The following is a 25056-nucleotide window of genomic DNA, read 5'->3' as shown; positions in this document are numbered from 1 at the left end:
ACACAGGGGTCCAAGGCTCAAATCCTTCCATCCCAGGGCACAGCTCACCTCCACCCCAAAGTCAAGGGAGCAGACTTCAAGCTTTGGAGATGACCGCTTGGGGCCAGCCCCTGAGTACTGTTGGGGCAGAGAGGATCAAGGCCACAGATGTGTCTACACTGGTACAGAACTGGAAGTCAACCAAGACCTCCGCGCCAGGCTACCCTGGAGTGTGGTGAGTGGAGAACAAGAGAGGGAGCCCAGGCCATGTGGTTTGTTCCTTTATTGTGGCTGCTCAGACCCCACAGGGAGGGTGGTGCACATCCCCACACCACAACCCCACCCCCACGGTGGCCACCCTCCCCGGGCCAAGGGTCAGGGTCCTGCGGCTGGCCAGGCAGCTCACTCGGGGTTCCTTTTGCTCCTCAGGGACAGGACTCTGGACAAGCTGAACTTGGACTTCTTCTTCTGATCCCCACTGCTTCTCTGGAGATCTGGGAGTGGGGAGGGCGGACACTAGGACAGGTGCCACCTCTCAGCACCTGCCCCTGCCAACATGCCCTTCCCTCCCACCTGCAGGGAGCCAGGCCCCCACAGAAGCCCTGATCTTCTGCCCTTCCTTCTAGGAAGCACCTCTGCACCTGCCTTCAGAGCACCCACCGGCCTGAGCATGGCCCTTACCCCAACTACATGGTCAGGAGCTGCTCTTGGCTCATCTGAATGATGGGAAGCTTGCTCCCTTGGGGCTGCATCTGCCATGGGGTCCTGGCCCCCAGTCCCACAGAAGGTGTAGCCCCGACCCTCCCACCTCTGCCCTGGCCCTACAGTTACCCAGATTCTGGATCATGTTCTGTAGCATCTCGTCCTCCTCCAGCTCTCTGAAACAGGACAGGATAGTAGTTGGGTCCTTCCACCTGCCAACAAGGCAGTGCCTACTCTCTCTGGGTGCTGACCCTCATCGGTGACACAGGATGGAAGGCCCTGGGAGGACCTGGGCCAGGGCTCCCTCAGCCCAGAGAGTAACATATTTAACAAACTTGGCCGCTGACTTTGTGGCCTTGCCAGGTCCCTCCCCTGAGCCCCAGAGGCCCTGCCCTCCCCTGGACCCCCGAGGCTCCTCTCCTTGGACCCCAGAGGCCCTGCCCTCCCCTGGGCCCCCGAGGCCCCGCCCTCACCTGAGCCGGTCCTCCTCCAGGACGTCCACGATGTTGCTGCGGTCCTCCACTGTACTTATGTACCGGCTCAGCAGATCCGCCTCCCGCTGCTGGTCCAGGGGTGACTTCAGACTCTCTGCAGGGACAGCCTGCCCTCAGCGGCAGCCCTGCTGTCCCGCCCTGCTCAGGGCATGGCATCCCCACTTTCCAGGGTCAGACTCCTCCACTGGATGTGGGGGAGGGTTTGGCGGACAACGGGGACAGAGTCTGCCCATCTGCGGTGGGCTCTTGGCAATGCTGAATGCATGGATGGGTGGACCGGCGCGTGGACCGGCGGACAGATGGATGGATGGGTGGGTGGATGGATGAGTGAATGAGTGAAAGAAAGACCAGATCAGAGGAAGAGCGCCCCCATCCCACAGCAAGGAAGGGCAGAGGCAGGACTGCCAGGACCTGAGCCCCCAGCACTGGGCCCTCAGCCACTCCATCCACGGCACCTGCAGGCTGAGCTGGTCAGGGCTTACTGCCCTGGAATCACTGCAGCTGATGGGGTAGGCGTGAGTCCTGTCCCCACTTTGGAAGCACAGAGAAGTTGAGTGCCCTGGCCGAGGACGCACGGCCAGGAGTGGATGGGCTGAGACTACCCTGGGCTCCAGCATGTGGGCCATAACCACATCCCATCAGCCTCTCCAAAGGGTAGCCACGCAGGCAGCCAGTCGGAGGGGCCTGGAAGGGCCCGCCCCCATCACCCTCCCGGCCCAGGTTCCCAAGGGTGGGGGTAGACGGGACTCACCAGGCTTGGCCATCAGCTGACGCAGCTCCCCCTCCAGGTTCGACTGCTCCTCTGCCAGCTGCTGGTCCCTGGCCCTGCCGAGGTGACGCAGGCGTGAGGCCCGGCCTGCCTGGCTGACCTCCCCCGTGCCTGAGCCCGGCCCGTGCAGACCGGAGGTGGCCATCCCGGAGAGGACCCTTCGGGCCGAGGTGGAACAGCTGGACCCCTCACTTGTACATCAGCTCCGACTCCTGCCTCAGCAGCAGCTGCTTCTTGTGAATGAGCTGGAACCAGTCCACCATGAGGGTGTCCTCAGAGGCATCTGTGGAGGGGGTCCGGGAGGGTCAGGCCAGGGCCAGTGAGGCCCCCGGGTCAAGCTGGTGGAGGCCCGGCCGGGGCCATGGGGAGGGGGCAGGCCTGTGTCGGGTAGACGAGGCTCACCCCCCTCAGCCGCGCGTAGACGCTTCTCCAGCTCCACACCCCTGAGCTCCAGAACGTCCAGCTGCCTCTCGATGTCCTGCATGTGCCTCTGGATCTCTTCTGGGGGCATGTAGTTCGGGGGCCGCTGGGGACGGAGGGGAGGTAAGGGGCAGGCAGAGAGGTCGGGTCATGCCCCAGAGGGCTGAGCTCCTGGCCCACCTGCACCCTCGACTACTCACCGTGGCCGGGTTGGTCACTGCCTTGCTGGGTGGAGTGGGGACACTAGACGAGCCCAAGGACCTCCCTGCTGATGATAAGACAAGTCTCCTGGACCTGGGGGCACCAGGCCCAGGCCCCTGCCCGGGGTTCCCCTGCTCCCTTCCAATGGTGTCCCAAAGCCAGAGCACACACACAGATGCAGGCACCATCCCCACCATCCCCATGCCCTCCCTGGCCCCCCAGCTTCCCCAAGTCAGCGGCCCGGACGCCCTGCAGGCAACCTGCCAAGGGCAAGCGCATCAGCATCCCCAGGTATCTGTGGCTCCTGCACCAGGAGGAGCTGGGGCCTCTGTCCTGTCCTCCCTTCCCTTCTGGTGGGCCAGGGCTCTGAAGGGTCCTCCAGGCCCCCTGCCCCATCTCAAGGGAAGCCGGCCACCTGCAGGTGCAGTCGACACTGCTTCCTCCCCTGGGGTACCTTCCCTCCACTTGTCATCCTGCAAACCCCTGCAGCCACTCCCTCCTCAGACGAGCCCCCTTCATCTACACTCCAACTAGAAATGGGGGCTGACCTGGTGTGCCCTGAGCAGGGGGCTTCCTCTTCTCTTCCTTCCAGCTCCGGGTTGGGGCTTCCTGCTCTGAGGGCTCAGAATGAAGCCAGTCGCCAGAAACATCCAGGCTGGCAGGGACAGCCAGCTTCTTGCGGTGGGACGGGGACGGGGAGGAGGAGGTGGCTGCCCGAGGGCAGAGGACAGGGCCACATGTCAAGCCAGCAGGTCTGGTGCCCCCCCGACTGCTTCTCTGAGCAGGGTGGTCACCCAAGGGGACCCCACCGGCTTCACCGGCCAGCACAGGGTCAGTCTCCTGTGCCCGTGTCCATCCAGGGAGGGCAGATTCTGTGTCCTCGACAACACAGGGGCAAATGAGCCCAGCGGGTTGGAGACTGGCTTGAGGTCACACAGGAAGTGACATGAGGGCTGGACATGGATCCAGGGGCAGCTGAGAATGCTGGGGACAGCACACTCACGTGCAAGTGTAAAGACACACACATGCACACACGAGCTGCCACCTGACTCCTCTGGCACCACAGGGCCATGTTCCCGGGCTGGGCATCTGGACCCCCGGGTTCCTGCCCAGCATTACCTGAGAGGCCAGGCCCAGGGCTGGCTGTACCCGCTGTCCTGTCAGGCCAACGAGGGGGTGGAGGGACGTGGACATGCCCCTCGGAGCTCCCAGGGGCTTTCCCAGGGGCCTCACCTGTCCGAGGCTCTCCCAGGACCCTAGACAGAGGGCAGGGGGTCAGCCGAGGGCAGGACAGGCTGCCCCACACCCAGGTGCAGACCACCAGAGGCAAGAAAGGAGTGCACGGAGCACGTAAGGGCTACCTGACTGGCTGTGACCCTCCTAGAGCACATGTGTGTGTGTTCACCTGTGTGCTCACCTTCGTGTGTGTGTGCACATGCTCAGGCACTCACAGCTGGCACAGGACCCGAGTGTGCCGCCCACCCGTGGGCCACCCACTGCTACACTACACACAGGTTGGCCACTCATCACGGGTGACCCTGGACCAGCACGCCCAGCCCCCGGGATGGATCGTGTGACCGTCCGGCCCTGGCATCTGCAGCCTCATGCAGGGATGCATCTCCTTCCCCGTCCCACCCAAGCTTTCTGCGGGGGGGGGGGGGCGGGGGGCTGTCCCTTCCCCGCTGTAGAGCCAGCATGGCCGCTCCAGGCTTAGGCCTGGTGGGCTTTCATCCCTTGGCCACCATGGCTGGTTCAGGTAAGTGAGGACCCCGGGCCTGACAGACCCTCCCCACAGCTGCCCACCCTCCTGATGCTCCAGCCACACAAAGGGAATGTGGTCCTGTGTCACAGCCTGGTGTGACTGCTCCCCTGCCACTCAGGTCAGTGTGGCTGCTCCTCGTCATTCAGGCCCATGTGACTGCCCCACTCCATCACTCAGGTTGGTGTGACTGCTCCCCCCATCATTGCACCCTTGTCACTTAGGCTGGTGTGAATTGGTTTCTGCTACACCCAGTGAATGGTCCAAGCAGATACGCACACATCCCTCTGTGGGTGTGTCCATCAGTCCACATGCATGCCATCATTCACCTGTAAGCATCTGTTGAGCACCTACTGTGTACCAGGCCCTGTGCTAATGCTCAGCTTCATGAGCACAAAGCCATAGGCCCAGGTGCAGGTCCCAGGGAGACCCCCTGCCCCCAAGCCCTGCCCACCCTCCCCTCACCTCTCAGCAGGGTGTTTCTTCTCCACCGGCTTCAGGCGGGCCCTCCATCCTGCGGGCCCGTCTTCCTGGCCTTCCTGGGGGCTGGTGCCTGAGCCTAGGTGGGGGGCAGGGACACAGGTCATGAGGGGGTATTCCGGGTTGGGAGGCTGGGCTCTGCCAGAAAAGACTGGATCTCACTCACCCCCACCCCATCTTCCTGCAGCCAGTCCCTCTCAGATACCCACACAACCAGCCTGGCCCATGGGACAGGTGGGCTGGGAGTCCGGCTCAGGACTTCTGGCCTGACCACCTGTGCCATGTCCCCTCTCTGGGCCTCAAAGTCCCCAGCTGCCCAATAGAGAGGGTGTGACCAGCTGAGTCCCGTGGTTGTGGAGTGCCAGTGTGTCTGTGGGCTGAGTGGTTCAGAACAGAGTGGCTTTCATGATGGGGGCTCAGCCAAGGAAAGGTCTCAGTAAAAACCTATGTGCGGGGTGTTCTCTGAGCCCAGCTCAGTCCCTCCAGGGCTCTCCTAAGAGATACCCAGGCACCCAGAAAAAAGCCAACTCCACAGTCACCCAGAAAGCATATGCAGTGACAGTAAGCAGTCCAAGGGGCTTCTAGGACCCTTAGGGCCCTGTTGTTGGGACAGAGCAGGAAAACAGATACAGACAGTGGATGCAAAACCCCATGGGAGGGGGTGACCCTGCAAGGAGTGCAAAGCAGGAGAGAGTAACTGACAGCCACCTGGCGTCACCAGGGAACAGTGACGAGGTTGGGCCATGGCCGCAGCAGGACATGCAGGCAGGGCAGGTGGGCAGTGAACAGTGATTGTAAAGACACACACAAGCCCGAAGGGGCATCTGGCACTCCGGAAATTGGAGTCAGAGTGGGGAGAAAGTGGGGACCAGGGGGCGCCAAAGATGGGGGTAACATGGGAGCTGGGCTGGTTCTGCAGAACCAGAGGCCAGGGAGCAGAGCAGCCACAGGCACCACACAACCCACCCCACACCTCCCCATGGCGCATCAGCGGGAGAGCTTACCCTTTGCCACTGGGGCCTCTGGCTTCAGCCTGGAGCCAGCACCCACCCTGCTGGCCCCTGAGGACACAGGCGGGTCCTTCTTGTCCACCTGGAGTGACGTGGATGCCCGTGAGGTGGTGCTCACACTTGGGGCTGGTGGCTCAGTCCTCGCAGGGGGGCTGAGGACCTGGGCAGGTGCCACCTGGGACAGCTTGGCTGATGGACTTGCTTGTGGCCCTTCAGCTCTGCTATGGGATTTCAGAGCAGGGGAGGTGGCCGGGGAGGACCTATGGGTGAGAGGGTAGGCATCAGGCACAGGTGGATCCAGGAGCCCCCTCCCACCATGACCCTCAGGCAGAAGCCCCTCAACCTCCCCTGGCAGAGGATTCCTGACGTCCACCTACAGATAGTCCCTCCGAGGGACAGGCCAAGGGCACCCACTTCTGGCACAGGTGTATATGGCACCTGATTTTACCTTTCCATTTAACTCTGGCATCAGCTGAGATTAAAATGGCCCCAAAACACACTATGCATGGGGTGTGGGGAGGGGCCATACCCACAGCCCCTCCCTCTTTCATCTACCTGCCCAGAAGCACCTGGGACTTCCCTGTGGAAGCCCTGCCCAGAGCTGTGGGCCAGCCAAGCCTGCTTAGCCCCATCTAAGCAATAAGGATGAGCCCCACAAGCGGGCTGCCCATCACCAGGCCATCCTGCATCCCCAGGCACACACACGTGCAGGAAGCATGGCCACCAGCACCCAGGAGAGCCCAAGGCAGCAAGCTGGGCACCTCACCAAGCCACAGCAGCTCCTCCATGTGCCCTGTGCTCCCTATGAAACCAATCTCTCCCCACTGTTCTCCCTGCTCCCTGGGCCCAGGGTGACTAGGAGGAGCTGGGCTCTGCCCTAGGCAGACACCCTGCAGGACGCCTCCGAGAGAGGCTTCACAGCCACGCAGCCTCAGTCCCCAGGTGCTCTGGACACCCCCAGGCCTGGAGTGGCAAGGCAGGCTCATTCTCTTGGGGCACCACCAGCTAATCCAGTGGGCCCAAGCAGCTCTAAGCCAGAATGCTCCCCCAAAATAAAGGCAGCATGAGGCAGCAGGCGCAGCATTGTCAGCCAGCCTAGTATGCAATTTCCTTACTCATGAGGCCACCGTAGTATGAATTGTGTCCCCCTCCCCCAATTCATGTCCACTCGGAAGCCCAGGGTGTGGCCTTATTTGGAAATAGAGTCTTTGCAGACGTAACCAAGTTTAGATGAGGTCATCCTGGATTAGGGTGGCCCTAAGTCCAGCGTCGGGTGTCCTTAGCAGAGACAGAAGAGTAGAGGACATAGACACAGATGGAAGCCAGGTGACCCCGGGGGCCCAGATGGAGGCTGTGCCTATGAGCAGGGGATGCAGGGTGAGCAGGTGCTAGAAAAGGCAGGAAGGACCCTCCCCGAGAGCTGGCGCAGGGAGTGCAGCCCTGCCCACCTCGAGTTCAGCCTTCAGGTGTTTAGAGCCGGGTGAGAATAGGTTTCTGGTGGTTTGGGTGCTTTGTCCCAGCAGCCTCAGGACACAAACACTGGGACCCTCCATCCCACCAGGGCCTGCTCCGTGACCAGTGTGTTGAAGGCACCAGGCAGGCACTGCCACGCAGGCAGGGGGCGGCGATGAGCTCCACCCGGCTCAGATAGGACAATCCAGGGCTTCTCACAGCCTCTGGTTTCCCGTCTGTAAAACAGGTGTCCTCAGGTGCGACTCAGTGTGTGCCACATGGTGACCCCAGGGGCAGCATCTGTGCCCCGACAACTTTGCAGTCACAATTGCATCCCCTCCTGCTGAGCACCAGGCACTCTGGGTCCTGTCTCATTCCCAATTTCCAGGTGAGGAAGCTGAAGCTGGGGAGCAGAGCCAGGCAGGGCCTGGAAGCCTCCTAGGCTGCCCCCGACCCCGCCTGCCCCAGCTCCTCCCCACCCACCTGCCAGGTGCCGGAGCACCAGTCTCAAGCCTGGGAAGGGCCTTCCGGAGGCAGCTCAGCGCCTGCTCCCTGCTGTTGGCCCTAGAAGGCACATCTGCAGGAGCCGGGGCCCTGCCAGCTGGGCCAGGGCTGGGGGCAGCTCCAGGAGTCTGGAAGAACCTCTCCCGGGCCTGCTGCATCTTGGAGGCTGCTGATGGGGCCCAGTCTGGGGTGTCTGCTGGGCCTGGAGACGTTGGGCCCAAGCTGACCTTGGTGTGGGGGGGTGCCACTTGAGGGGTCACCCGGCCCTGTGGGGTGGCTGGGCGAGAGTCCAGGGCATTTGGCGTTGGGGCAGAACGGGGGATTACTGCTGCTGTGTGCTGTCCCGCCGATGACCACCCTGCTGGGGAGCTGTTGGCCACACGTGTGCTGGCTCTGCCACCCTGGAGGCCCGCCAAGAATGCAGGCCTGGCTGGGCTCCCTGCGTGGACGTGGGAAGAGGCGGTGGCCTGAGGGTTGGCCGTAGCAGGGATGCCTTTGGCAGTCGAGTTGCCCATCACAGGCTCCCGGGCCGCTGGCCTGGACTCTGGCCCTGCATCTCGGGGCCCATTTGCCTCCTGGGCCTTCTGTGGGGCACTGGGCGGCTTGGAGTCTGAGGGTATGGCCCCTGGCTGTCGTGGGGCTGGGCCCCGCAACATGGGGCTTGCAGAGGCAGCTTCGGGGTGGTGGCTGGAACACACGAAGACGCCGGGCTCGCCGGTGGCCCTATAAGCCCCAGAGTGCAGTGTGTTGGAGCACTGCTTACACCTGGCACAGGGCAGAGAAAGACCCATGAGGACACTCCAGGCAGGCATGCGTGCATTCCCTTATTCACACACACTCCCATGAGTACACACTCATGCAACCCTGTGCCAACTCCTGTGGCAATAGACTCAACAGTCATTTTGAGTCACAGACTCCACAAATCCTCATTAAGGGTGCAAACACCTAGAGTGTCCATGCCTGTGTACATGCATACTCACAAATGCACACATAAGTGCACGTGCATACATTCATGGGTGCAAGTGTGCACAGGTGAACACGCATGCTCGCAAATGTGCACAGAAGTGCACATATGCATGGGCACACAGGGGCATGCACACACATGCACAGGCATGCACACATATGCACGGGCCCACACACACAGGGTGCACATGTGCATTCACAGGCACATACACACATGCATGGGTACACACGCACATTCACGAGAGCACACATACACATGCAGAAGTGTGCACACATGCATAGGCGCACATGCATACACATGCATGGCCGCACTCACACACACACGTGCCCAGGTGCATGCACATGCACAAGTGCATGCACACATGCACAGGTTCACACAAAGGGTGCACGCATGCACACACATGCATAGTCACACACATGCACATACACACACATGCACAGGCATGCACAGGCACACACAGGCACACACCAGCTCTACCTGAAGCAGCTCCGGTGGTAGAGCTTCCCGTCAGCCAGGTGTCTCTGCACGAGGTGCACGTGCTTGCCGCAGACTGCGCAGGTGCTGCTGACTGAGCTGCCTGCAGAGGCCTGGCCCTTGGGAGGGGTGCCAGTTACTATTTCTGAGCCCTCACCATAGGCTAGGAGAGGTCATGTGCCCCAGCTCTCCTCCTGACAGCCGCCCCATCAGCAGGCAAGAAGATCCCACTTTACAGACCAGAGAACTGAGGCCCTGAGGGGAGCAGCCCACCAGGCACTGATGGACTCTAAGTTCAGGGGCTGCAGCCTGACCTTGGGGGTCTGGGGGGACAGGGGCCAGATCCCGGCGCTCCTGAGCCCACCAGAGGTACAGCAATCCCAACACCAGGCCGCAGTTCCCTCGTCACTTGGACAGCAGGGGGCGCCCGACTACAGCACATCACTCGTCCTCTGTCCCCCCCCCCCCCCCCCACCTCTGAAAGTGGGGGTGCCTAACACCCTGGGCAGGCGGGAAGGACACACCCAGGATTCTCTCCTGGCCCACCCAGGAGGGAGGGGCGGGAGGCCAGAAACCACTCAGGAGCCCAGAAACGTCAGGGTTCAATGTCTCAGATCTGCTTGGCCTGCATAATCTCCCTGGGCCTCATTCTACCTATCTGTACAACGGGGATCATATCCTGACATGCAAGATTGAAGGGGTATGTGGAGTCAATCCTGATAAACAGTAGCTGAGGATGTGCTGGGGAGCCAAGGGGACCCCCATCCCAGGCCCTGCGGTGTAGAGGTCACAATCCCAAGAATCAGAGGGAAGGTGGAGCTGGGGTGCTTACGGTTTTCAGCAGGGGGCCTCCTAAGCTCCCATCCTTCCGCTGGACGGTGGGGTTTGTGCTGACTGGAGACAGCGGCTGCCCCCGGGCTGGAGTGGGTGAGGGCCTGGCCAGCTGGGATGGAGCCTTCTTCCCAGATGGTTCCTCATCAGAGTCCGAAGGGGGCCTCTTGATACCAGCCATACCCCCAACTGGCATGAGACATGTGAGATCAGGCTCTCAAAGTATCTGGGGCCACCCCCCCCCCCCCGGGGCCACCTCCCCCCCCCCCCCCCCCCCCCCCCCCCCCCCCCCCCCGTTCTGGGTTCTCTGTGGGTGCCAGTGGATAACATGAGGCCTGGAGCCCAGGGCTGTTGGAGCAGGCTAAGGGGCAGCCTGGAACAACCACAAGCACACATTCCCAGCAGGGGCCTGGTCTGACCCACGCCCCTCCCCCCAGGCTCCAAGAGCCCCGATCTGGGGTCAGGGAAATGGAACTTTTCTGTTTCTCCACAAAGTGGAAATATCAAGGCGGGGCTGGTCCTGTGCCCAGAGTGGTTCCGGGGATTTCTAAGGCCTGGATGAGGAATGTGAGGGGAGGGGAAGGAGCTGAGCTTCGGGGTGCGCAGAGCAGCTGGAGTCCAGTCCCTTGGGCCCATCCCCCACCGGCCTGCCAAATGTCAGGACCAAACGGGGGTGGGGGGGCGCCTCTGGAGCCAGGCCTCGGAGCCCACACAGGGTCTGCCAAGCTGCCTGAGGCGAGACTTGTGGGCATGGGCTCCAGGGGTGCAGAGGGGAAGGAGAGGCAAGATCTGGGTGCCTTTGTTTGGTGCACAGGTGAGTGTGGGGTCTGGGGGGCTCGGACCCTCATGGTGGCAGGAGGGTGGGGGCTACTCCCCCGGGGAGGAAGCCACAGCTCAGGGAGCCCCACGGATGTGACTCCAGAGAGGCCTCCCTGCTGCTTTCTGCCCTGCCGGGTGGTGCTAAAAACCACCACTGAGCTGGCAGGGGGGCTCACTTGGGCCCAAGACAGAGGGCCAGCCTGGCAGATGCAAGGCCTGGGGGGGCCTCCAGCCCCAACTCACTGGGGGAGCGTCCGTGGAAGTAGTTGTAGTACTGTGACACGTAGGTCAGGATGCTCAGCCGGTCTGGCACCTTCAGGGCCACCATGTCCTCAGCGTCCAGCAGGGCTGGGATGCCCAACTGCTCCTCGGCCACACAGAAGGCCTGGAGGGAGTGGTCAGCGCAGGTGGGCTGGGGGACACCCCGTCCGTCTCCATCAGGCCACCAGCACCCTCCAGGAAGGAGGCCAGAAACCCGCCCAGGCCCAGAAAGGTCTAGGTTCAAGGTTTGAGCTCTGCTCAGGCTGCGTGACCTCCCTGGGCCTCAGTTTACTGGTCTGTACAACAGGGACCATATCCTAACTATGCAGGGTTGAAGGATCTGGGGAGCCAGTCCCCACATGGCCAGCCTGGCATCTCCTGCCTGTAAATGCCCATCCCTCACCTGACAGTCCTCAGGTCCCTATCCATATCCTTCCCTTAAACTGCTGAGATACCCATGCCATGCCTGAGGGCCACATGTCCATCTCCATGTGCCCAAAACTGGGTTCCTGAGCTCTCCCAGACACACAGCCCAGCCAGCAGTGACCTTCCTTCCAAGGCTCAGGCCAAAAGCCTCGAAACTCCTTCGACTCCCCTTCAAAATGTGTGCGGAATCTGACTATTCATGATGCACCTTCATCCCCTCACCATCCACCTGGTCGTCAGTATAGATCCTACAGACCTGAGCACCCCAGCCCAGCAGCCCTGGGAGGAGGCCAATTGCTTCCCATGCCCACCTGCCCCCACCTCCCCCAGTCTGTCCTGCCTGCGCCCCCACTCTGTTCCCACTGCCTCTCCCACTCTGTTCCCACCGCACTCCCTCTCTGTTCCCACTGCCTCTCCCTCTGTTCCCACTGCCTCTAATTCTGTTCCCGCCGTGCCCCCTTGCTATTTCTCCTACTAGCCAAGGTGCCCTCCAGAGGGGACAGCCTCGTGCCAGCAGCCCCCCACCAGGCTGGCCCCTCCTAGAGGTGCCCATGGGACTCCTCTTTACCAGGGGAGCCTGCCCTGTCCCCTCAGGACAAACACGCGGCGGCCTCACACACCTGCCCTGCACTGTCCCACGTGTTCATCCGGCCCACCCGCTATGGCGTCCCCACAGAATTTTCTGTGACAATGGACGAGCTCTAGACCACACGATCTACTGTGAGCATCTGACAGGTGGAGAGCATGGCGGAGGAACTGAATTTGTCACTACTTCCTCTAAATTAAGTCAGATGGAAATGCAAGTCGTGCAGGAGCCGAGCGGAGCGCGCATCGGCTGTGCGGGTTTGACCCGCAGAGCTGGGCCTGCCACCCCAGAGCTGGGAGAGCCAGCTTGGGGAGGCCCGGTGCGTGTCTGCCTCTCTGGGCATCAACCCAGCGCAATAATGGGGCTTATTCTGCAGCAAGGAAACTGAAGCTGGCACAGGGAAGCGTCTGGCAGCGGGGCGGCGGGCAGGACCCTGGACCCAGGCTGGCCAGAGCACGAGGCTGCAAGCAGTGTGTTCAGGACCCAGTGGCCAGGCCCACAGGTGGGCTCGGGGCTGCTGGTCCCCACAAGGTGGGGAAGGGCCACGGCCCAGCCAGGACTCACCCCAGGGCTGGTCCTCCCAGAGCCACCTCTGGACCCACTCTGCCTTGGATGGTAACTAAAGTCCCAGCCACCCCCAATCTCTTCCTTCTGTGACAGGAAGAAGGAGCCAGGAGGGCCTGGGCACCAGATTGGAGGCTATTTCTGGGGTTGGGGTCCCCTGGCTTAGGACAGGCTGTGGAGCTCAGCAGCACGTCTCTGGCCTCCAGATGCTCACCTGCTGTGCCAGCACCTCCCACAGCTGCCCTGGTGGTACCTGAGGGTGGTCCCTGGGACCTGAGTGATGGCACAGGACAGACTGGCCACAGTGGCTTTGAGGCAGGAACAAGGACACTCACCAGTTTGTTGTTCTCATAAACGTTTTCCTTCCTGAGAGCATCGAAGTCTCTGAAAGAGAAAAATACAGGTGTCCAAAGCAGCTCAGAGGTCACCCTGCCAAGATAGAGAGACCGAGTCCAGAAGCAGCAATTGTGAAGGAATGAGGTCCCAAGGCAGCCAGGAGTGAGCAGAGTCGGCCCTGCTCCAGGCTCAGCAATGCCGGCCAGCACCCTGGTGACCATCGGGCCCTGCAGCCACGACCCTCACCTCTGGTGCCCTGCAGAGACCAAGTGCTTACCCCCTGGCCACCAGGCTGATGGCAGGCTCAGGGTGGCTGGTCCCCACAGGGTGGGAAAGGGCACGACCCACACCAGGACCCACCCCAGGGCCCTGTCCTCCCAGAGTTACCTTGGGCCAAGATAGGCCAAGCACCAGCTTGGGGAGTACAGTCAGGCACACCTCCAAATGGCCTGCTTCCAAACTCCCAGAAGGTTATGGGCCTAGTGGGTCACGGGAGGCCCATGTCCCAGGGGTGAGGCCACAGGGTGGACACAAAAGGCAGTGTGGGATAGAGCTCCATGCTGCCCACTGGTCAGGGCACCCTCCGCACTTGACCTCGGGGGTACAAGACATCCCAGGTGCCAGGGCCCAGCCTGGGTGGTGGGCCTGCCTGGGGATGTCACACGCAAAGCCGACGTTTGGACAAAGAGAGCCCACTACAGCTCCAGGCTGGTCCCAGGACTCGGAGCCCCCACCCACCACAGGCACCCCTGCAAGGAAGCTTGGAGCAGAAAACACAGCCGGGCCCAGCAGGCGCTCATCCTGACGCAGGCTGCTCAAATACGCACTGGCAGGGCAATCCACGGCAGCTCTGCCCCTTCGGCGCACGCTGGATGGTTCTGCAGGGTGGAAAAGGGCTCAGGCTGGGAGCTGCCTCCCGACCCAGCCGTGTTGCACCGTCAGACTCTGGGGGAGCCTCTCCACTCTCAGGCCTCAGTATCCCTGTCTGGAGGAGGATGTAAGCCAAGAGGCCTGGCTGTGGCAGGGCCCTGTGGCCTCGACCTGGGCCGCGGGGCGGGGGAGGGGACAGGGCTGCCTTTGCCTGCCTCCCTCCAAGGAGGCCCCCACCAGCCTCCAGCCCCACGTCCATCACCCTGCCGGCTTCAGGGAGACCTCACCGTCCGCTTGGACCACCTCCCAGGTAACGTGTTCCAGATGGTAAGACCACCCCGTGAACACAGATGGTGCTTTTGTGCAAGGGCAAGATGGCAGGCAGCTTTGTCTCCAGGGGGACAAGGGGGGTGGCAGGGGCAGGCAGGGCACCCTCCTGCTTCCTCAGTGCAGCCACACGCAGGTCACCAGGGCTGTCCCACCAGCGTCCATGGCACGTGGAGCGGTCCGTCTCCATCGGTGGCCCAGGGGGCTCTCGGCATGCTGGGCCCTGGCCCACCCCTCCCCCACCCCTTCCCTTTGAAAGTTCAATCTCTTTTCCAGACCTGCCCCAGGTCACTGACCCAAACGGCCATGTCCTCAGCAAGATGCCCGGGTGGCAGGAGGGCAGGATAACAAGTTCTGTTTTGTCTCCAAACACCAAGGAGAAGGAGGCCCTCTGCCCCCTGCATCTGCCTCGGGGAGGGGATGCAGCAGCTCTGCCTGGAGGATTCAGCAGTGGGGGGTGAGGACCCTCACTTGGCCGGGACCCTGAATGAGCATCTCAGCGCCCTAGGCAGGCCAGGACACCCGGTCCAGCACCCACAGCAGTGATGCTGGCACCCGCTGAGCACGGGCAAAGGCATCCGGGTCAAAAGATGCTGAGGTGACCTTCCACTCAAGGTCAAGGGCCACCCCCCGCTCAGCACCTTGCCCAGCTGCTCCCCTGGACCCCTAAGACCTCCAGAGCGGGACTGGACACCCTGGCCAGTATCACGACCGCCCCGCCCCTCCCAAAGCAAGCTCTCCGCCACGGGCCCTGCCCTCCCGGCCTCCCAAGCTCGGCCCACGCTTCTCCCTACGTGCAGAACACACCCACCCTGGGCCTCAATCACCCCCTCCCCAGAGGCACCCTGCAGGTCCCCGAGTGGACACGTCTCTGCCTCTGGCAGGCAGCTGCGTGAGCACACATCCCCCGCATCATGGGGTGCGGGTGGCGTTGCCTTTGTCCCTGAGGGCTGCCTGGCCCGGCGCTCTGGGGCACTCTAGGGCCAGCGTGCTGCCTCGCAAAGCCTTCAGAGGGTGCCAGGTAGAGACCACGCCCATCCCAATCAGGAAGTCCAACAGGACCAGCTCTCTGCCGTCGGGCACTCTTGTTGGGATGGGCTGAACTGTGCCCCCCGCAATGATCTGTTGGAGTCCTAACTGCCAGGACTCCCAAACATGACCTTCTTTGGAAATAGGATCTCCCTGACAGAGAATCCAGTTAAAATGAGGTCATGATGGTGGGCCCTAATCCAAAATGACTGGCATCTTATAGAAAAAGGGAAATCAGGACCCAGATGCGTACGGAGGGGAGCTGGCCCTCCACCAGCCACGGGGAGGCCCCGGAACCTCAGGAGGGGCCTACCTGCCAGCACCCGACTCAGATGATGCATGTGTGCAGTACCCCGTAGGGCCGGCTTCAGTGATGGTCCCACTTTGGCCAATCCTCGGAGAGGTGGCACGTAGGGACTTGCTGGACCAAATGCCCAAGCCTCGCCCTCTCAAGCTGTGAGTGGCTGCCCCTTGCCAAAGTGGCAACAGCCCAAGGACCTGCACACCGGGTGGGCTGTGGCTCAGGGCACCCCGACCCCTCACCCCGGTGAGATCAGGATTTAGTGGAATCCCTCTCATTTAAATTCAGATCCGTTCTGGTATGACTCCACGGTACCTGCACACAGCTGGCGCTCTGTAAATGCTCGCTGATGAATTCATTCTTCCAGCACTTGCCAAATGAGGGGACTTGTGTCCATCTATTCTTTCAACATCGGCCAATGAACGCACCCATCGGGTCTACACGTATGTCGTGTGACCGCTGACTTGTCTGCCGTTGGCCGGGTGCCCGCCTATGCCCGTGTGTGCCCAGCCCCAGCCTGGCCGCCAGAGCCTGAGGCATGGCCCCTCCTGTGGCCACAGCTGACCAAGACTGTTGACCTCACACTCTTAAGCCAGCCAGCCTCCTGCTCCCAGGCTTTGGGGCTCTTGGGAATGTGTACCCCTTCCAAATTCCTGGAGAGCTGACCTCACGCTGTTTATTTCCCGGAACAAAATGCAGCCCTGCGGGGGGTGGGCGCTCGGCGGGGAGGGGCTGACCGAAGGGAAGGCGCCTTTTCCAGGCACCCTCAACATATCTGGAGCTAGTCCCACCAGGAGGGGAGCAGGGATGAAGGGGGGACACACGGAGATGGATAGGAGCCACAAGCCAGAAGGGCAGGGAGACACTGGGCAGACGCTAGCACAGGTCCTGGGGCAGGGTGGACACGCGGAAGGACTGGGACATGACCAGGCGCCCGAAGCCTGAGGCTGGGAGAAGTGTCCTGGGTGGGTGCAGGGCCAGGGCCCAGGATCCCACCTCCTTACACCCCATGGACAAAAAAGACCCCTCAGCCTTGGCTACCCAGCCGCAGGCCTCCCCCTGGGCCAGAACAGACCCTGACCCTCCAAGCCTGGGCCCAGGGTAGGGTCCAGGCAAGAGTCAGCCCTGGGGCTTCTGCAGTGGCCTGAGGGGGGCATCACAGGGCACTGGCCCCGGGCGACCCTGAGGAGGTGGGCTGGCAGCGCGGCCTGGGTCCATCCTGGAGAGTCTGGCCGGAAGGCGGCAGCGGGGGCCTGGGCAGCAGGCCCTGAGGCTGGGGAACAGAAGGCCTCTGTCCCCAGGCAGCTTCCTGCTGGCCAAGAGGCCGGTCTGGGAGGCGAGGCCAGCCCGGCGCCTGGGCCCAGCCCACCCTCCGCTCTGGCCCGAGGAGGGGAAACAGTGCGGTCTCCGAGTGCCCGGGTGGGGACCTCTCCTGGCTCCCGACTACGTGCGAGTCTCAGGGTGGGTCTCAGGGAGCCCTGCCGTGGCCAGGGAGACGCCTCACCACCACGGGCTCTGCCCCAGGCCTGACACTGGCCTCCCAAGCTGGAGGGTCCTGGAGGAAGATCAGGGACTGAGGAGTTGGGAGGCGCGCGAGTCTGCAGCAGAACCCGCACTCACTGACACCCTGCCCTGGCCCCTCTACAACCCCTACAAATGGCCCAAGGAAGCCGGGACACTTATGCTCGCTGCTGGGAAGGTCTCCTGCACCCTCCTTCCTGGAGGAGGCCGCCACCCCTACCTCCCGCCTCTCTGCTGAAAACCTGTCAGTCACCCCTGGTCAGCCCAGAAGGGGAAGGAGCCCAGCGGTGTGCTCCAGCCCTGAGAGGTCTACTGCCCCGGGGCAGGAAGGGGCTGTTTGTTCTGGGCGGCTCCCGCGCTCACCTGGCTGCTTGGCGGAGGTGGCGTCACTGGGGAAACAGACCTCGGGTGGAGTGCCACACACTCTGCGGGCAGGCGCCCTGCAGGCCCCCCTGAGAAAGCCCGCAGCTCTGGGGCAGGCTGAGCAGAGAGGGGCCCGGGCTGCTGCTGCCCGGCCAACTCCGGTGGGGTGTCACGGGTGCGCCCACCTCCCAACCCATACCCACCTCCCGGGGTCCCCTCATGGCCACCAGCACGTCACACGTGCCTCCTGGAGCAAGGCCGCAGGATCTTGGTGGGCAGACGCAGACGTGGAGCTGGCGTCGGAGCTGCCTGACCGCCACCTGTCTGGCTCAGCGCCCGGCACTCCTTCACAGCTGCTCCCAGAGAGGCTGCCCTCTGGGAGGAAGCGGCTCTGGAGCAGGAAGGCTGGAGATGAGGCACGGGGAAGGACTTCCTGGTGGCAAAGTCAGGAGACACAGAGCCAGATGTCCACCCTCCGGGGGCCAGAGGATCTCCAAAGGATGGGAAGCACGGAGGGAGCTTGCCCCAGCCTGGCCAAGGAGGTGTCCCGGGGAGGTCGCGATCCTGCACTACTCCATATTGTGTATTTCTGTGCACCCCTGGGGGCAGGTGGGCAGCACAGGGACTGGGAGTAGGGGACGGGTGTGTAAGGCAACAAAGGACACATGTGCCCACACTCGGGTGCAGACACAACACCAGCACCCTCACAGCACCCCACCAGGCCTTCCAGCATGTATCAAAAGCCGTACTAATGTTCTACTGCTGAACACAAACAGAAACCCATTCCCTTCCAGTTCCGGAGGCCAGAAGTCCACGATCAGGGCGTCGGCAGGCCCCTGCTCCTTCTGGAGGTGCTCCTTCTGTTCCTTAGACCTCCCCGCTGGCCCACTGGCTCCAGGCAATCCTTGGCTTGCGGGCCCCATCACTCAATCTCTGCCTCTAAGGTCACATGGCCTCTTCCCTTCCCTACTGCACACAGGCACCTGCAGAGCCTCTACCTTGCAATGACACTTACCAAAGTCCTACCCTACCTACTGAGCCCCAAGTGCATGTCCTTATCTGTAGCTCTCCAACTATGTGCTTGTATCTACCAAATACCTGTCATGGGCCAGACACAGTTCCAGGCACGGAGGATTAGCAATCCCCAAGACAGACACCCTCATCCTTTTGGAGCTGAAAGTCCAGTGGGGGCAGGTGAACGAAAACCAAGTCAGCAATAAATGAAATAACCGAAGCTCTTGACATCACTTCCCTGGGCAGGGGCCAAGTCCTTCTTCAGTGTGTGCTGCTGAGAATACAGCAGGCACTCATTAATGGTTAAAGGAGCGGTTATATGACCCCTGCTTGTGCTAGCATGGTACACACCCATATGTGCACACCTGTGCTCATGCTCAGGCAGTGCATGCTGGGACAGGCTCATGCACCCCCACACACACACACATGCACATGCACACACATGCACACACAGAAGCCTCTAACCCAGCATGGCTAGGAGCAGATAGAAGCTCCCAGGGCTCAGAAAAGCCCAGATCTCCAGTGACACCCATAGCGTCGCCCAAGGCTGCTGGCCAGCAGACAGCTGTACCTGATTTGTCCACCCTTGCAGACTTTTTGAGCCGCGCTGTCTAGGCTGCCTCGGCTCAGTCCCCAGCCATGCTCCCAGGAGGGGCTCAACCTGTCCCACCCTTGGCCTACCTCCCCATCAAAGCTCAGCTGAGGGTGTTCACTGTGGAAGCCCAACATTTCTGCCTCCAAGGGTGACTGAGGTGCATCCCTGGACAGGGGGCAGAAGCTGCTGCCCAAATGCCACCCAGGGCCTCCCCAGGAGTTTCCACAAATGCATTTCACAACCGTGAGCAGGAGGAGGAAGTGCGTGCCGACCTTTGTTGAGACTAGCTTCCCGGTAGGGTGCCTGGGGGTGCAGGGTACATCTGGGAGCTGGGGAGGAGCCCCAAGTGCCAGCCCGGCTCTGCCGACGTGCTCTGTGCCCTGAACAAGGGTGTCTGGACTCTGGGCCTTGGTTCCCCCATCTGTACAGAAAGGGGACTCACTGAGCTGCTGGCTCTGGCCTCTCCCTACCTGGAGACCTCTCTGGCAAACACACACCCCACCTACCCCTGGATCCAGCCATGGCTTCTCAGAATGCTTTTGAACACCACTCTTTTTCCAGAAGGCAGGTGGCCTTCTGGGGACAGCCTTCCTGACCCTCCGTCCCCCGAGTCCAGGCACCCTCTCTTGGGGGTTTTACCCATCTCCCGTTCACACGAGTCGAGTTGGGGGCCAGGCCCTCATCACACAGACCTCTATCCCAGCAAGCCAGGTCCCAGTCTCCGCTAAAGAGCGTTTGCTGAGTGAATAACCCATGCAGTGGGTTGAGATGGAGACAAGATCCAGCCACCATTCCAAGACCCTCCAGGAGGGAGTGGCCCTAATCCCGTCCCTTAGCTCCCAGGGATGGGGGCTCAGCCTCCGCCCCACACCTGTCACCCAGGGGTGCCCAGGCAGGCTTGTGGTCAGGGGCTGGGAAGTCTGGGGCTTTGGGCTCTGCAACCGGCCCTTCCCCATGGGGCCCTGGGCTGCATTCCTCAAGGTGCCTGGACCGGCTGGGGTGGGGAGGGCAGCACCCCGGATCTGGGCGGCAGGCAGGGCGCTGAGGGGGGCAGGAGGGCAGCGCCGCCGGCCCTGTCCAGGGAGGCCGCGGGAGGGGGGGCAGTGGCCGGAGCCCAGACGCCGGCCTGACTCACGGACTGACTAAGCCGGCGGGGGCGGCCCGCCTGGCTCCGGCTCGGCTCCGCTTGGTGGACGGACACACCGGGGCCCCGGGCGGTGGCGGCTGCAGGACCCCGCTCGCCCCCCCCCCCCGTCTCGGCGCCCCCTCGCCCGCGGGGCACTCACAGGAGGTCGGGCCGGTGGCGGTGCAGGATGGCGCAGAAGGCTAGGCCGTCGCGGAACGACGTGGTCATGTTGGTGATGCTCACGTCCCGGTAGCCCTCGCACTGCTGCCGGCACCACTGCTGCAGCGCCTTGATGGCGGCCATGCGGGCGGCGGCGAACCCCGCGGCCGCGAGGCTGCGACTGCACCTCCCGGGACCGCGAACCCACCCCGCGCTGCCCGCGGGACCCGCAGAGCCCCGCCTGCGCCCCCGCGTCGACCCCCGCGCCGACTCCCGCCGGAGCCCCGCCGGAGCCCGGGCACCACCGGTCTTAGCCGCGCCGCCCGCGGGAGTGCGGCCCGAGGCCGCCCCCGGGAAGGACCCGCCCCCGCCAGGACCCGCCCCCGCCAGGACCCGCCCCCGGGAAGGACCCGCCCCCGGGAAGGACCCGCCCCCGCGAGGACTCGCCCCCCTGGAAGGACCCGCCCCCGGGAAGGACTCGCCCCCTGGGCTCGCTCCCGCCCCTAGGGCTCACTCCAGCCAGGCTCCGCTTCGGCTGGCCACGCCCCCTCACCAGGACCCGCCCCCTCGGGCCACGCCCACGCCCGGAGCCACGCCCACCTCTCCTCCCCTCGGAGCGCCCCCCCCCCCCCCCCCCCCGCCCTCCACTGATCCTGATCCCCGTGGCTTCGGGACTTTCTTTTTTTTTTTTTTATATATAAATTCATTTTCTATTGGTGTTCGATTTGCCAACATATAGAATAACACTCAGTGCTCATCCCGTCAAGTGCCCCCCTCAATGCCCCTTCGGGACTTTTTCACCGCCTCCACGCTCCAGCATCGTGGAAAAGTGAGGGACAAAGCCCCGCTACAGACGGGGAGCCAGGCTAGGACGTGGCGGAGCCCCCCGGCCTGCCTTTGGTCCTGGGAGCCCTTGCCTGCCCCTCTCCAGCATGGAAACGCCCCTGGCGTTTCTGGGCTTTCAGGGGACTTTTCCTCCCGGGTGCTCACGCTGGCGGAGGCCCAGGCGAGGCCGCTGAGGCTGGGAAGGGGGCGAGGTCCCCGCGTGGCCCCGCTAGTGGGGGGGCGTGCCCGCCAGGAGTCCTCCCCCACCCGCGGGCCTGTCCTGTACACCGGCTGCTCCTGGGGCACCACGTCCCTCGGGGGGTCCTTCTGGTCCCTTGTGCCCTGGATTCCACTGATGCCGGGTCTTTGGGGAAGCACCTCCCGTGGGGACCCCATGTACCCTGCTGGCTGTCCTCCACATTCTGAGCCCTGGCTGAGGCCGAGCAGAGGATCAGCTGGAAACACTGACACCGGCCACAGTCGTCCAGGCTTGTCCAGACAAGGCCAACAGGAAGGGAGGTGTTTCTCCACTACTGGACCCCAGCAGGGCTGTGGGTGGCTTCTCTGTGCCCACTTGAAGGAGCAAAAACTGAGGTCTTCCAGGCCAGAGCCAGCATGTGCACTCCTGCTCTTTCCTGTGGCTGGGCTCTGAGGGTGGACATCCAGTTGTTCTACAGTGAGAATGAGGCTTGTGTGTAGGTAGTGAGCTCCCCATCACAGGGTGCATGCAAGCAGGTGCTAGACAGGGGTGCCCCGGGCCTGGGATCAAGGCTGGCCATGACCATTGCCCTGACCTGCTGGGAGTTTCCCAGCATGAGGACAAAACACAGTGCCATGCCTGTTTAGCTAGGTTGGTGGCTGGTCCTGAAACAAGGAACCAAATGGGTTTTCCTAACCCTCGGGGCAGCAGTCAGGAGAACTGGAAAAGCCAGTGAGGACAGGAGAGGCCTGGGGGCAGAGGTGGAGCTCACAGGAGATAGGGCTGGAAGCCCACCTCCCTAGAAGGAAGAGTGGGGGATGGCTGGACCTCTGGTCTGCAGGGGTCACCACACAGCTTCCTCTAGGGGCTCCAGGAGTAGCATTTGTGGTGGTGTCCTCCTGAGCATGTCATTTCCTTCCACTGGCCCTGCTCCCTCCAGGACCTCTACAGTCTGGCCACCATCATTCACCCCTCCACAGCAGCCAAGAGAGCTTTCCAGAAAGCCAAGTGGACAAGCACTTTCCTGCTTGGCCTCTGCAGCACTCCGAATAAAGTCCAGGCCCCTAGTCATGCCTCCTGGCCCTTATCAGTGCTGCCTTCCCTTACCTCTGCCTCTCCTTCCCTTTCTGGCCTCAGAGCCTCTGTCCTACTGGTCCCCTGAACTCAGCCACTCTTCCAGGGCTGCAGACAGGCCCCTTCCACAGCCAGCCACACAGAAAGGATGGTACCTTCCCCCCAAAGGCCACCAGCCTGGGAGTGCCCCTTGCTTCCTGTCCTCTCAATGCCCCACATGCAGTCCAGCAGTAAAACCAACCACAGCCACCACCCAGTGGGCTGGATTCCTACTGGAAGCTTCTGACCCTGCCTCTGCATCTGTTTCGCCACCTACAAACTATTCTCCACACACAATCTGCAACAGCAGAGGTGAGGGCATGCCACCCATGCTCACACCTGTCCTCCCATTGCCGCCCCTCAGACCTGCTCAGGGTCCTGCCTCTGGACCTCCACATTCATGCTTTCCTCTGCCTGGAATGATCTTCTGGCCTCCCCTGAGGACAGTGGGGCTGCGTGGCTGATTTCTGGCTCAGGAGGGGATGCATATGCCTCCAGACTCACCACCTTCCCTGGTCTGCTGGCCAAATGTGCAGGACGCTGCAGGGGAGGCCGTGTGGGCCTCTGGGCAGGGGAGCCACAAGCGTGCACTGTGTTGAGTTGTCGTTACAGCGGCTAGCTGGCAGTCCTTGTCCCTGACACACACCCAAGCACAGGTAAAAGAGCACCTGGGACGGCCCTCCAAGGGGACACACGGCACCATTCACTCCACAGTGGAAGAAGGACCCTGTCCTGGTTGATGAGGGGGCATCCCTTAGGAGGCAGCATGGGGACTGAGATCTGAAGCACAAGTGGAGAGAATTTCCCAGGCAGAGGGAATGGTCCATGCAAAGGCCCTGAGGCAGGAATGAAGATCTGAGGAATACAGAAAGGGGAGTGTAGGTCCCTCAGAGGAAGTGGGGAGGAGGGCGCAGGGCCCACCAGGCCCCCTACTCCAGCCTACCAATTTTCACACCTATTTCCCCTTTTATTGCAGCCACCCTTTAAAAGTGGGTTGATCAGGGGCCTGGGTGGCTCCATTGGTGAAGTGTCTGACTCTTGATCTCAGCTCGAGTCTTGATCTCAGGGTTGTGAGTTCAAGCTGATCATACCTTTCCTGTAGCCCAAGGAGCAGAGGCTCCCTGCTCACTGAGGAGCCCTGGCCCTGACACAGGTGGGGAGGACCTGAGCCTGGGTCAGCACAGGCTGGCGTCCTGCCTGAGTGGCCACCAGGAGGACACACTGGCTACTGGGCCCCAGGAAGAATCTCAGTGGTGAGGTGGGGCCCGTAGACCTGGAAACTGAATTCAATTCCAAGTAACTAATTTGCCCCAGGCTGATGGGCCAAACTAGGACTGCAACGCCTCCAGCCTCTGGAGGCAGAGGGGAGAAACCATGAGAGAGGGGGTGACGGGGAGGGGGGAAAGGGGAAGGGGTGGGGCAAGAACAAAGGGAGGTCCCCTGGCTCTGCAGCTTTCCTTGCAGGACTTCTCAGAGCCTTTATGTCCTGCGGCACACCAGGACTCCCAAGGGAGCGGCCACACTGCACAGGGTTTCCGAAACTGACCTGCCCCCAGAATCTCTGCTGCAAGAACATGTCACAGAACAGAAGTGGGGGCCCTGGCTCCCTCAGAAGACACGGCTTGATGTCAGACTGGCAGGCTGAGTTGGGAGTTCTCACTCAGACACTGGTTTGCCCTGGGACCCTATGGAAGGTTCCCCATTTCTGGAGCTTCCTCATCTTCACGGCAAGACAGGGCCTCTCATCCCCGGGCGTTTAGGGAGGATGGCGCCAGGCATGACCTGTGGACATGTGGCTCCCTTCCCCCGGCCACGGCAGTCACGGTTGTAGGAGATGGACACTGGTGGGGCAAGGCGGACAGAGCACCCCTGGAGTGGACCACAGTCGCACCACGCACGCCCTGCCCAGGAAGGACGGTTTGGGGGTCACACCGGCTTCACTGTCCCTCCTCCCCCAGCTCCCAAGGCCACAGTCAGGTCGGCCACCGTGGAGGCCAACGCCATGACCGCGGCCCCAGGCAGGAGAGGGAGCTGGAAGCTGTGACACCCCATTTTAAGGGGCCACCCATTAATTAATTAGGCCCAATGAATAATGCATGCCGCCTTGGGTATATTAATAGCATATTTATATGGCGTGCTATGGATAGTATACATCCCCGTCTGAACACTTCACAAATAATTCATGACCCCGCTCCTTCCCCGGGCTCCGGGAGAGCCTGGCCAGTGCTTCGGCGAGGGCTCGTGGGTTGCTTCCAACAGCCAAATTTTACATTTCATTATAAATGGCTTTGCTGGGCATGTCGGTAACTTCTCCATTTCCACCCACTTTATTATTAATGGCTTTCCTGAACTGTAGCAGCCCAACGTCGCACACAATGCGTTATAAATATTTGATCCAGCATCTATAGTTTGCCATTTATCATTTATAACGGGTTACAAAAACATTATAAAACATTTACCGCACATTTATAGATCATTTTCGGCTACCACGACGATGTGTTATAAATACATTATTAATCCTCCTCACGCCATTTATAGGAGCCCCTTGTAATGAGGCCTGGCCCGCCCAGCCCCTGGTAAACA

The 25056-nt window shown here is 62.0% G+C and overlaps 1 protein-coding gene across 9 annotated transcripts; it reads right to left on the bottom strand.

Moving 5' to 3' along the window:
* Positions 1 to 247: 247 nt before the first annotated feature.
* MICALL2 (MICAL like 2) lies at positions 248 to 20619 on the bottom strand. 9 transcript variants are annotated; one of them, XM_025416039.3, is made up of 19 exons: positions 20338 to 20476; positions 19324 to 19472; positions 18541 to 18727; positions 13031 to 13079; positions 11102 to 11270; positions 10041 to 10228; positions 9212 to 9327; positions 7750 to 8535; positions 5809 to 6074; positions 4790 to 4883; positions 3685 to 3821; positions 3114 to 3275; positions 2565 to 2632; positions 2347 to 2470; positions 2137 to 2227; positions 1927 to 2000; positions 1155 to 1269; positions 811 to 857; positions 248 to 473 (listed from the first exon to the last, which is right to left on the bottom strand). In XM_025416039.3, exons 3-19 carry the CDS (start codon positions 18603 to 18605, stop codon positions 382 to 384), a joined length of 2643 nt encoding a protein of 880 aa, XP_025271824.3. In that variant the 5' UTR covers positions 18606 to 18727; positions 19324 to 19472; positions 20338 to 20476; the 3' UTR covers positions 248 to 381. The 9 variants fall into 9 exon arrangements, with proteins under 9 accessions (XP_025271824.3, XP_025271826.3, XP_025271822.3 ...); XM_025416041.3 differs by lacking the exon at positions 20338 to 20476 and having other exon boundaries at positions 11102 to 11243; positions 19324 to 19463; XM_025416037.3 differs by lacking the exons at positions 18541 to 18727; positions 19324 to 19472 and having other exon boundaries at positions 20338 to 20619.
* Positions 20620 to 25056: the final 4437 nt, after the last annotated feature.

Source organism: Canis lupus, chromosome 6, assembly GCF_003254725.2.
Source record: "Canis lupus dingo isolate Sandy chromosome 6, ASM325472v2, whole genome shotgun sequence".
NCBI lineage: Eukaryota > Metazoa > Chordata > Mammalia > Carnivora > Canidae > Canis > Canis lupus.
The sequence above is the reverse complement of the archived record's forward strand: the minus strand, read 5'-3'. Positions and strand labels throughout refer to the sequence as shown.